At 42.5% G+C, this 12,856-nt stretch overlaps 2 protein-coding genes across 7 annotated transcripts in view; both read left to right on the top strand.

The window, feature by feature from the left end:
• Arhgap31 (Rho GTPase activating protein 31) overlaps window positions 1-12,856 on the top strand; it is a 130,928-nt gene that overhangs the window by 21,530 nt on the left and 96,542 nt on the right. The gene's annotated exons all lie outside the window — the stretch shown is intronic.
• LOC104866197 (cuticle collagen 1-like) lies at window positions 6,779-8,500 on the top strand. 2 transcript variants are annotated; one of them, XM_010630036.2, is made up of 2 exons: window positions 6,779-7,483; window positions 8,409-8,500. In XM_010630036.2, the coding sequence occupies exons 1-2, from the start codon at window positions 7,123-7,125 to the stop codon at window positions 8,450-8,452; spliced, it is 405 nt and encodes a 134-aa protein (XP_010628338.1). In that variant the 5' UTR covers window positions 6,779-7,122; the 3' UTR covers window positions 8,453-8,500. The 2 variants fall into 2 exon arrangements, with proteins under 2 accessions (XP_010628338.1, XP_010628339.1); XM_010630037.1 differs by lacking the exon at window positions 8,409-8,500 and adding an exon at window positions 7,599-8,006.

Here is a 12,856-nt window from a genome sequence, read left to right on the forward strand (position 1 = left end):
TTTCCTGTTGATTCTAAAAGCCATCCCCTCTGAACTTAGACACAGAGAGCAGATCCCTCTCAGGCAGGTGAACTTGGTCATTTCAGGTCCTAATTATTCCAGAAGAAGACTGGACCTGGCCTGTGATGAGTCCACAGACACCTAACCTCCTCCCTGGGCTCTCCTGTGGTTTCCCCTGAACAGGAGCCTTACTGACAGTCCTTACAGCACTGCCAAGGACTTGGGGTAGATCAGCCTTAGAAACCATGGGCAGTAGCTGGGCATGGTGTGCCACATGCCTGTAATCCCAGCTACTCTGGAGGCTGAGGCAGGAGGATTGTGAGTTCGAGGCCAGCCTGGACAACTTAGTGAGATATTGTATCAAACTTGAAAAGGAGATGGGATGGGAATATAGTATGTAGTATGTAGTAGAGCACCTCTGGGTTAAATTTCCAGTTCCAAAGAAAAAGCCCAAATCATGTGCAGTGCATCCTCAAATCTCTAACATGGGGAAAAAATGAGAACCAAGGCCTGTCAGGTAAAGGTACAAGAGCCCAATGATGAATGTAACTGTGCTGTATACCTAAAAAGTACCATTAAACTCAATGTGATAAAAAAAATTTCTAACATGGGGAGAGAAGAGTTTCTGTCTGATGTGTAAAAGCATGGTTAGCTGATTGCACTGTCCTGGAGCCAGCCACTGATGTTAGTAAGAGACTTGCAAAATACCAACAAAGAGTGTGAAACACATGTTGTTTGTTTTGGTCCAAGTTAATGGAAGGCGGGGGAGGGAAGGAGGGAGAGAAAGGAAGAGAGAGAGACACTGAGGAACAAAACAGAAAGATAAGAAGGACTAGTGGGACTTGGAAGTTCATACTGAAAAATGCAATGTAACTTTAGTTGGTCTTTACATTTCATTCATTCATTCATTTTGGAGTGCTGAGGATTGAACTAAAGGGTGCTCTCTACCATTGAACTATCCCAGCCTTTCATGTTTTTCATTTGAGAAATGGTTTCCTTAAATTCCCCAGGCTTAGTTTTGAACTTGCAGTCCTCCTGCCTCAGAATGCCAAATACTGTAGCTAGAATATAGTGTGTGCTACCACACCCAGCTAACTTTTTAAAAAAAATTTTAACATTTATTGTTTATAAAAAAGCATCAAAATTTTCAACATTGACTGTTTTTTGGTGTACAAAGTCTAAAAAGGAACAAGATAAATACATTCCTATATGAACTACAATGAAAATACCAGTAGCACTCTAAAAAAAAATCGTTTCTTCAGTTATCACACGTGTCTTCACACATGAAAACCACACGTTCCATACACATGTATCATTTACACTGGCAGCACATGTCTTTTGCTTTTCTGGCTTTTTTGTAGAACATATTTGCCATCTCACTAGGCTTGCTTTTTTGTCAGGAGATTCTTATTATATTATATAATGTATAGTTAACAGGTACATAAAATATCAATAAAATGAAGTATAAAATCTTAATTTGTACTGTGCATTTAGAATAAATATCAGCATTTCTACATCAGCTGTGCACTCGCTTACAAAACCTAAAAGATAACTCCAGAAATAAATTCCTATATGAACTACAATAAAAAACACCAATAGAACTCTACAACAAAAATAATATTTGCTTCAATTGTCACACCCAAGGCACTCTTCACACATGATACCTGCATCTTCCACCCACACGTCTCACTAACACTGAGAGCACATGTGCTTAGCTTTCTTTTCCTATGTGGCAGGCCATTCTTGTCACCTCTCTTGTCTCCCTGCTTTGTCAGGAGCTTCCTACTACATTGTACAATGTGAATTTAGCAGGAAAATAAGATATTAAACTAAAATATTGAAAGTGTAACGAGTGCTTAGAATAGACATCAACATTTTCACATGAGCTACTTACTTGCTTACCAAAACCTAAAAGATAACATCAGAAATAAGAACCTATGTGAACTACAATGTAAATACACACAAAAGTCTACCACAGAAATGATCTTTGCTTCAACTGTCACACCCAAGGCAGTCTTCACACATGAAAACTACATGCTCTATACACAAGTATTGCTTACACTGATTGCACAATATGTTTTGTTTTCCTTTCTTTTCTTGTAGGGCACAGTTGACATCTTTTTGTTTTCTTGTTGTCATAGTAGGTCTTTCTGATGCTGTGCCTGGCTGTTCACCTGTCAGCTCACCAGTGTGTGCCACAATTTTTTTTTTGCACCGTTCCCTGGGCGGAAACCTTTTGTTTTTCCTCTGCTGTAAATGATCTTTTACGAGTTCCAGTTGCAGTCCTCTAAGAAAAATTCTCCATGGTATTGCACTTGTTATTTTCTTCATAAACCATCAAACTGTTTAGGATAGAGTAAAACTCAACCATTGGCTAATATTTTGTATTTTAAGTGACATCATAGTTGCTGCATAACTCATCAACAGCACCTACTCCACCTTTCATTTTGTTATAGAAAGTTTCCATCTCACGTTTCATTTTTGTCAAGGTTTCCCTATCAATATTTCCATCATGGTGCAATGTTGATATCAGCAGTACCAGTTTGTTTCTCTTTACCATATATAAGGCCAATGTAAATCTTTCTGAAATCCAAAGATTGTACTATACAATTTTCTGTTTTAAAATTGCAACATTTCATTTGGAATTTCTACCTTATTCCTGCATACAGCTCTTATACTGGTCAACTTGTGCTCTGTTGGCAAGTGTAACATTGATTGGAAACTGGTAAAAACAAATGTCAAATGTCACATTCCAATTAGTTTGGGAGATGGGAGTAACAAGTCTGATGATGATCATTTATTTTATTATTATAGTAATAAGGATTGGTAGCTGAATTCCAGGATAAATTTCTAAATTGAAAGTATAAGTCTTCGTATCTATAAGAACATACATTTTTATGTCATATTTTGACCCATTGCTTTTCCATAGGTCTTTCACTTCCTATGATTACCATGATAAATCCCTGCTAAATACAGCAGACCTATGAATGCTTTTGGTTCAGCTAGTGAGGTGTCATAAATACATTTTTGAATATGGCTGTTGGTGCATACAGAACATTTAGCTTGTATTGCAGCCTTTGTAGTATTTTATCTGTTACAATTTCCTACACTAAATGGGAGTGCTGGAAATCTGTCCAATAGGCTTAACCCCTGCCAAGATCATCACTATATTTTTGGACCTGGTTCTAACCTTGGATCGTTCTATCTGGTTGAGTGACCATTTTGCAACATTTCAACTAGTCACATATGCGCTTCATTGGTGTTTTCTTCATCACTTGAATTAAGGAAGTCTACATTCCCTGTGTCTGTATCAGTTGATTCTTACTCCATTTCACTGTCTTAGGAACTTTGGTTCACATGGCCAACCAATGTCAAAGTCATTATCATCTTCATCATCCATCGTGAGTAATCTGATGATTCACTTTTGACTTCCTCTAAAACTTGCAAATCTGGTTTTTCATATGGCATTGTGCTGAATTGGGCTACTTGTGAGTCCCCACACCATACCACCATTTTCCTGTAAAAATGTGAAGAAGTCTATTCCTAGGAGACGATCAAAAAGTTAAAGGAGGAAAGGTTTATCTTGCTTCAGTTTATTGAGGTTTCAGTCTATAATTAGCTGCCTCCAAGGTGGGGTGGCATGGCAGATGGACATCACAGAAGAGAAATAGTCCTTGGCAGTCAGAAGACAGCAAAAGCAGCAAGCAGCAAGCAACCTCACTTTAGGATTTTTGCAGCTGTCAAGTAAGTGGAAGTTCTGCCCTTGCTAATGATGTCTGGTTTGATATGCAGTAAGATTTCTTCTCTAAGCCTCAGTTTCTTTACAATATGAGGATAAAAATACTTGCCTGACAGACCTCACAGGGATGTTGTGAGGACCAGTTGAGAGAGTGCCTAGGAAGAAGGCTTATAGATTTCATCTGAGAAGGAATCACTCTTCCCCTAGCTGAAGCCTCGGTCATTTTCTTCAGTTTTTTGAACAGATGGTTTGAGGGATTAGGATCTTTCCCTCTTTCAATTTAATTTTAGAGCTTTGAAACTAAACCCAGTTGTTTTCAAATGCCGGTTTCAGTGGTCTTTCATTGAGTGAAAATTCAAAATCATAACACATGATCTCCATGAGAACTCTTGAATTTGAATGTGTAATAAAAAAGACAGCATTAACAGAATGATAGTCCAATATTTCTTGAAAATATCACCAATAATTTAAGTTTTGCCTTAAATGTAACTTTTCTTACTTCTGTAGTTCTGTAGTTGCAGGGCAGCTTGATTTGTCTAGAACCTCATCTTACAAACTGGAGATTTCTTTTGTGTGAAATAATTTAGTTTCACAGAGAATAAAGAAGTGACAGTTCTCCATTGTTAGTTAAGATAAAAACTTACAAGTGATACCCTCTCTTGACATATTTTACTTAGACTTTCTCTCCCAGATAGCTAAAGACTTTTTTTATTCTTGCATACTTCTAGTTGAATACTGTACAATTAATCATTCGTTTATGATTATTTTGAGTTAAACATTCAAATTCCAAAAACTAAGCTCGGCTAGTATGGAATGCAATATTATAATACAACGAACAAATATTTCTGGGGGAAAATACTTGAGAAGTAGTGAAAACAAGCTAAACTGCATTCCAACAGTAGATGGACATCCATCTCTTGGTCAGACGACCTGTTCATTTTTTTACATACTCGTCAGATTGCTCAAAAAATGCCTTTTCAAAATAAGCACACCGCTGGTCTAGTCTGTCTTGGGACTCATTGTTAAAAATTCTTCCCTTGTACTGCCTGCTTTGGGGCAATACCAAACAAACATTCACAACTGTGGAACAGATGTTCGGGCTGGAGGAAAGGATTCCAAAGCTGGGCTCAAGCGTATTCCCAATCAAAACAAGACTCTGAGCACAGAAATGAATCTTCTGGTATGGGTGTTATGAGATAAAAGCCCCTTCTGGGTTTCATCACATATTTTTTAAAAAGTATCTTTAGAGAATTGGTTTTGGCATTTTTTTTAAGAACAAGGTCAGAAAATCCTTCCATCTTATGAGCCCAGGTGTCATACAAATGCTTATGTTGGTGCTTTTCATTTTAGGTGAAGTAAACTGAAGTATTTTCTATTATAATTTTTGAACAAGATGATTTCTCTGACATTTTGGTTTTGATGGAAGGTATTAAGAAATCTTTTCCTGTTATGACAGAGGACATCTTAAGATAACATCTCTGTATTTTATGAATTGCAGGATATCAAGCAAGACAGGTCCCATGTTCCATCCTAGAGCCAATACATAGTCGTATCCAGCCCAGATACCCTGTGCCTATATTCTCATTTAACGAAAAGGCATTAGTAGAAAATCTGACATTTTCCTAGCACTCATACATATATCCTGGCTCTAGTAGGCTTTCCTTTTAAAAGTGTGGAAACAACCATAGGTGGCTCCCCATGCCTTCTGTGATCTCTTCCAGTGACGAGAAAGCAGGTTATTGGGGCTGGGAGATAACGTGGGACTAGTACTGGGGAAAGGCCATGACTCCAAGAAGGGCTGGGATCTAGCCCCAACCTAGTGGGTCTTCCCCACCATCCCCAGTGCAAGGGTATAGCTTTCAATGCTTGAGGAAGGGGAAGTGATCAAAAGCCCAAACCGGGTGAAGTCAGCAAGGGATCTTCCCTAGCAAGGGAAGAACCCGGGTAGGGGAAGTTGAACCACTGAGACTTTCCTAAGTATATGGCTTGGTAAATTTTACAACCACCCACCCAGAGAACCCTAGTTTTCCATCGCAGAATAAGAGTTTTGTCTCCTACCCTAATACAGGACCTCAGTGAAGCTTATGCTCTATTAGCTGTTCAGAGTGCAGAATGTAGGGTTAGGTGACTTGAAGGATAGACACTGCTGCACTCTACATTCTACAAGATCCTCACCCAAGACAGAGCAGTTCTCAAAAGGGAAGTCTTGCTAATTAGTGCATCTTCTCTTCCAGTCTCCAGGGACACACAGCATGCAGATGAGGCTTTCCTGATTTCCTCCACTTTCCTAGCTGCTGTGAAAGAGGAGTGGACTGCAAATAAGAGGGCCACTTGATTATCAGGCCTTTTCCTTTGCCATTCGGAGTTCCATTCTAGTCTTCTTCCCTTCTGTATGTCCTTGCCTATCCAGGAATTAACTATAATCTCATCATTTTCTTTTTGTGTATTCTAAAATCCATGCATTTTTCTCTCTCCTCTGGCCTACTGGCATGCTCTTCCCTTACCTTTATGTCTTGGACATAATCAAAATTGACCCATCCTCGTTAATTTCTATATACCCTTTTATAAAAAATTGTCAAGTTAATGGAAAAATTGCATACATCTTTTATGCAGGCCCAATGACTTCTTTTGCAGCAGTGATTTCATGTATATGTATTTTTTTATATATATGACACACAATGTACTAATATGTATAATTATATGTAAAATTCTAATTGGTTTAATATTTTAATAATACATACATGCATATCATCAGTTTAGAGACAATGGGAAATACCTTAGGGTTTGAGTTTAACCCTATCACCCAAAGATGTAATATTTTGGTAGATTTTCTTCTGTTGTTTTTCTTCTACATTTTCTGTATCTTGTGAGTATACTTTATAAATACATATATAATTTTGTATCTCTCTTACTATTATAATTTGTCTTTGATATCAAACCCTACATATAATATCATTTTAAGGCCTTGTGTTTTATCATATAAATGTACCATTTTATTCTCCCGTGTTAAATTTGTATTTTAATGGTTTGAATATTGTAAGCCCACAGTGAGTATTTTGAGGCATGTGGCTCCTTTGTTGTATTTCTCTACCAGGATAAAATTATTGGATTAAAAGTTGTATTATCAGTCAGGACTCTCTTGGCTGTGGACAGAGGAGCTCTAACTGAAAACAAAGGCAGGGGATGGCCGGTACTGATTGTCTGAGCAAACTTTGGCAGAGGAAGGAGGGGAGTTGCATTTAGAGACCTGACAAGAGATGGAATTTTGACGTTTCCTTATCTCTGTAATGGGACATAGCACGTAGAATGCCTAATTCACTGAGACAGCTGCAGCACCAGGCCTTTCTTCTTCACGTATGCTTTAGGGGGTTAAGGTTTTGGCTATGAGGTCACCCGTAGGTGACCCACCCTCCCCTCCCGCTCCCTGCCTCAGGAGTGGGGCGGTCCTGCGCCCGGGGACACGCTTAGCTCTAACCACGCCACGGCCAGGTGCCCCGTGGCCCCGCTCGAACGGAGCAGTGACGTTGCTTCTAACCCCACGGCTTCGTCTCTGCCACTCCGCCCACGGTTTCCGATGGGATCCCTTCCCGGCGGGACCCGGCGCAGCGGCGGGAAAGCCCTGGGGGACGCGTGAGTCACAGCGCCCCCGGCCCCGGGGCGGAGCACAGCGAGGCCACTGCGTATTCCGGGAGCTCAGCCCGCCTGCTGACCTTGCAGGCCAGCCCAGCCCCGCCTGGACCCCAGGTGAAGACTTAGCCCGCGCTGAGCGCTGAGCGAGAGCAGAGGAAGGAGGTGCGACTCTGAGGCAGGGGAAAATGTTTTTGTTTACCATCCTGATAGGGCTAATCTCTGCTAACAGGAGAGAAGGGGGAACACATCAAGACTTAAGGAAATTGTTTCAATTGCTGAACAGGACAGACTGAACGGCGGCGAGATGGACACCAAAGGAAACACCAGTGGTGGCCATGAGAGCTGGGCCTCGGGACCAGGAACTCAGCAGCTCCCTGGCCTTGGGCGGGCCCTCTGAGTGGCAAGTTCTCAGGGGAAAATGGAGAACATCTTTAACAGAAAGTTTGTTTAGCTTCGGTGACTCACATCTTTCCTCTGAAAAGGATTTGGGGAAGCCATGCTTGGTGACGCATACCTATAATCCCAACAGTCTGGGACGCTGAGGCAGGAGTATGTTAACTTTGAGCACAGCCCCAGCAACTCTGCAAGACTTTGTCTCAAAATAAAAACTAAACTGAGAATGTAGCACAGTTAGGCCCTGAGTTCAATCTCCTTTACTGGAAAAAAAAAAAAAAAAAAAAGAATTCGTTTAGTGGTTGAACTGTAGTGAGAGATACGCCACCCCTCTGGGTTACATTTCTAGTTTATACTCAGGCTGTGGACACTGCTTCCACTTTTTTTCCCTGTCCTCCCCGTTCCCTTCCCTCCTCAGAGTAGGAGGAGGGTCTCCTCACGAATGAGGAAAAGGCAGTGAAAGACTGCCACTGTGAGATTTCTTTTGAGGTGTTTATAGTTGGGGCTCACACCATCTTTGCTTAGTAACATGGGAGGAAGTTCCCTGTGAGTCCCAACCCTCCCATATTTATCTGTATCCATGTATGATCCTAGGTGCCATTGGTTACTGCAGCGCTTTCTTTCCTTCTTTCTTCTCTCTTTTTAGAACACAGCCTTGTCTGGAGCCCTACTCCATATCCAGGACTCTAGACATTCTCAACTCCTGACCGTGACAGCACCGGAACACTGGCTCTTGAATGCGAACCCTTAGGGACAGCACAGCTGCCTAATATATTTATCTGGATCTGTTGTCACCGTTTTGAGGTTGTTGTCTTTTCTTGGGAGGATAATCCTTTAGACTAAGACTGTATTTCCTAGCTAGTTTTGTTCTGAAGGATCTGTGCTTTTATGAAATGGTAATAGTTGTTACTGGTGTTGTTTGAGGTTCTTTCTCTAAAAGATGTGGATCGCTAAAATCTGCTCTTTTTTTTTTTTTTTTTTTTTTTGTACCGGGGATCAAACTCGGGTCCTTGTGCTTGCGAGACAGGTGGTGGAACCACTGAGATAAATCCCTGGGCCTATCCCCAAAATCTTTTAATCTGGATCAGTGAAATGCAAAAAGCTTGAGCTTCTAATGCCTTCTTGTCACACCTCCCAAGGGCCTTTGTATCAGTTTAAAAAAAAAAGCCCGCCAGAATGAGAACCTCGAAGAACTCTTAAGGATAAGACATAAAGGAAATGTTTGGGCAAAGGAGCCTTCCTATACTTTCTTGGCTCTTTGCACTAGCCGAAAGTGACAAAATTATATCCCTTCTGGTATTTAGCATCTAGTGTGACTTTTAGAGATCTACTCATTCAGTAAATCCAAGAATATGTTTGAATAAGCCAGGATCTCTTGTTCTTTCAATTTTACATCAGCAGAATGAATGGCTCAATGGAGGTAGCATACTTTTCTTTAAAAGATGAAAATTAAACTAGGTGTGGTGGTGCACACCTGTGATCCCAGCGGAGGCTGAAGCAGGAGGGTGGCAAGCTGGAGGTCAGCCTGGGCTACAGAATGAAACCTTGTCTCCAAAAGCACCCCCTAGAGGTGAAAATTAGGTCATGTGGGTAAGCGTAAGTAGCACTCCTTCTTTAGCGGGTAGTGTGGACTTACACGGTGCCATTTTAAATTGGGCCTCACTAGTGGATGGCTACTAAACACCCTCCAGGCCTGGTGCTAATTAAAACATCCTTAAGTCGCAGGGCCACTGCCGCCAGCCGCTTGTAATCACTGAATCATACCCACCTCTGCCCACACAGTTGCTTTATGTGTTTTTCTCCTTCTTGGATACTAAGGTACATTTCTTTTCCTTAAAATTCTTGTTTAAACTTGGGAAGTAAAAGAAATATTTTTAAGGTTGAAATGAGTGGCCTAGGACTACTTGACAGGAAACTTTTTTGCTCTCACACCCATTAATCTCCTAGTATTGTAAAAACACTCTCGCCTATGATCTCTGTTGATCTTGCCAAGACCCAGTGACTGTGAGGCAGGCCGGAAAGTCTCTGCCATCCTCGCTTTACCGAGAAGAATGAAGCAGCTTGGCAAGGGCCTCACCAAAGGCCATGCTGCAGAGGACTGTGTTCACCTCTGCCTGTGTCCCTGCTCCCCGTCTCCATTCGGTGAAGGCCCTGCGTCCAGAGCCTGGAGCCTGGGAGAAAGGGTGGAGGGAAGCCACGTCTCCCTGTGCTGTGGAACTAAGAATACCCCTCAGGAAAGACAGAAAAGGACCTGGTTTGAAGGCAGGCTGCTCGAAAGCCAGGGTAAAACAGGTGGGGAGAAGAATTTGAGGAAAATGAGAGAGGAGCTACTAGCAATTCTAAACTTGTGTTTGCATTTTGGAATCACCTGGAAAGTTTGGGGAAAAAAGCCTTAATGCCCAGCTTTCATGAACACTGATCCAACAGGGCTCTTGGACTCAGGAGAGGGAAACGGTGTTGGATTTTGAAAAGCTGCCCAGGGCTTCCCAGTGGGCAACTGCAGTTGGGGATGAGTGACCTGGAGCACGGCTTCTCAGACCTCAGCGTGTACATCCAGTCATCACTATGGAACTTGCTGAAACTTGGGTCCCGGTTATGCAGATCAAGGAGAGCCTGCCAGCTTCTAGATTCGGGGTGCTGCATAGTCAGAAAGAGCTTCACGAAGGAGAAGTCTGGGTGGGCTTCAAAGGGTGTGTACAGTGCAGAGGGTGTGAGCAGGGCATTGGTGCCTGGGTGGTGAGACAGTCAGGGCCCTGGAGTGGGGAGAGACCCGGGGCGTTTCAGGGGACAATGGCCAGTCCAGTGTAACTGGAGGGGAGGAGGTTTGGAGTGATCCGGTCGGCCTGATAGAGCACTTAGCAGTGAACTGCCTATTGTTTGGGGTGCAGATGTGTTCTTTCCTCTGCAAGATCCCAGTGTTTCGGTTCTGTTTGTCACACATGATGCTAAGCACTCAGCAGGGATTCAGAAGGCAACTGGGGCTTTGTACTTGCATCTGAGACTTTCAAGCCCCTGTCACCTTCTTACCAGGCATCCCATGATTTAAATAGCATTTTTTGGAACTTCACCAGCTGTTTCAAAGGCAACAGCCTCTTTTCCCTCCCCCCAGCCCTCCCACACACTTCTTCCTGTTTTAGTCTTCTCTTGAGAGCTTCTCACCATCTCATACATATTTTGTTGTGCATAATATGTATTTACTTTTTACTCTTGTTTGCTGCCTGTCTTCTCCATTAAGTGGCAGCTCCAGCATAGCAAGGGATTTTGTTTATGTTCTTCAGTGCTGCTTTCCCGGTGCCTATAGCTATTTTAGACACTCCACAAATGAACAAATGAACTGAACTGAATGCATCTACAATTGGTATTTCCAGCACAAGTAAATACAACATTCAGCAGCAAAAGAAACCAAAAGAATCCATTTTGCCACTGTTCCATTTAAGAAGAGGAAATTATAACAGGATTTGGTCACTAGGTAGGAAAATTTGAAGTAACAGAGCTCTGCTAAAATAAATCACCCTCCTCATGGACCAGAGATTTGTTTTCAAGCATTCTGTGTTCAAAACCCAGGAAAAAATGTCTCCATGGTTGTGGTGTCCAGTGTCAGAGCAAGCTGTTGGCCCCAAGCCACTGCCTGGCCTCTGTGTCCATAAGCTGTCAACACTGAAGTGTGTGGTGGAGCAGAAGAGAAAAAGGAAGGAAGGAGGAAGGAAAGAAGGAAGTCAGTCCAGGAAAAATGCGATCAGAGAGATCAGTTATCTGAATCAAATTGCTTCAAGAGCATCTCACCAGTGATGGCCAAAGATAACTTTTAAAATAGAATTATTACTCAAGTGAAGACAAAGAGTAAAGGCCACCAAGGATAGCAGATGAAGTGCAAATGATATCTTAAGAAGGAGAAAACAGAATCTGAGAGGATATTTATGACAGAAAATTACCTGCTGGATTGTGGAACTTGGGTTTTGGAAATCCAAATTCCTGGCTATCATCTATTATGCAAAAGCCCAGGCATGGTTGAATATAACCAGTGATGGGAAGCTTACTGCCACACAGAGTAGACTGTTCTGTCTGTGAACAGTTCCAAATACTGGAAAGCCCTGCTTTCTCTTGAGCAGTCAGCAACATTTTTCCATGGGTTGAAGGGCTGGGCATGTACCACCACACTGGAGAACTTCGTATTTCTGGTCAGCACTGTGAACCTTGCCTCCCTGCCCACTTGTACCAGTCTCAACATGTTTCAAGAAACCCCATGTCTTCCTGAACCCAGATAACTTTAGTTCCTCAGTTTTTCTGCTTAGGTGTAGGGTCCATTTTGCCTTCAGAGTCAGACTCTCCTAAGTTGCCAGGCTGTCCACGCCGTCTTTAACCTAATGGGATGTCATGGTCCGGGTGTGGGTGGAGGAGCAAAGCGTAACATTCAACCCCCTCTCTCTAGACACTGTACTTCTGGTAACACATCCTGAGATATATCAGTGTCTCTGTCAGGCACATCACACTTTGGGCATAGTGTGTAAAATGGTTTATTTCTCGATGTCCTCCAAAGCCACGTGCACTCAGTCGTGGAGCTTTTGGGGGGGGTGATCCGGTCACGGGTATGTGATACTCATCTCTGGAGTAGTCCACTGATGGGCTTATAGCTGGGTGTGATGTTGGGAGGTGAAGCTTGGTGGGGAAAGGTGGGTCACGGAACAACCTGAGGTATGACCAGAATTTTAGTTTTAACTGACAACCAAAGTCTTGAGTTATGACCTGTATGCTGGCAGCTTGTGCTTCCAGATGGTCCTGGATACAGATTTAACCTCTAAAGGGTTCTGAAAGGAACATTACAACATCCTTTCCTGCGTGGGGTTGAGAAATCCTGAGCCATTGTCCATCTGAGGACACTGAGATCTGCCTGTGTGCAAGAGAAGAGAGATTTTGAAGGCTGTGTAGAGAAACCTGAGCCTTGGCTGACCAACTTGAGTTACAGCCAGACCTCAGGAATGAACTGAGTTCGTAAGTCAAGGTGCATTTTATAGCCTTCCTCGTCCCTTGATCTAGTTCTGCTTCCTGCATGCCTCACTGTGAACTCTTTCTCCTCGGCCGTGCCGCCCTGCCTTG

This window comes from Fukomys damarensis, unplaced genomic scaffold (assembly GCF_012274545.1).
Source record: "Fukomys damarensis isolate Sample0158 unplaced genomic scaffold, DMR_v1.0_HiC HiC_scaffold_24, whole genome shotgun sequence".
NCBI lineage: Eukaryota > Metazoa > Chordata > Mammalia > Rodentia > Bathyergidae > Fukomys > Fukomys damarensis.

Coding starts and splice junctions, on each gene's coding strand:
- LOC104866197 (XM_010630036.2), top strand. CDS start 7,123: ATGAGGTCACCCGTAGGTGACCCACCCTCCCCTCCCGCTCCCTGCCTC. Junction 7,484..8,408: donor CAGCCCCGCCTGGACCCCAG/GTGAAGACTTAG, acceptor CTCTCTTTTTAG/AACACAGCCTTGTCTGGAGC.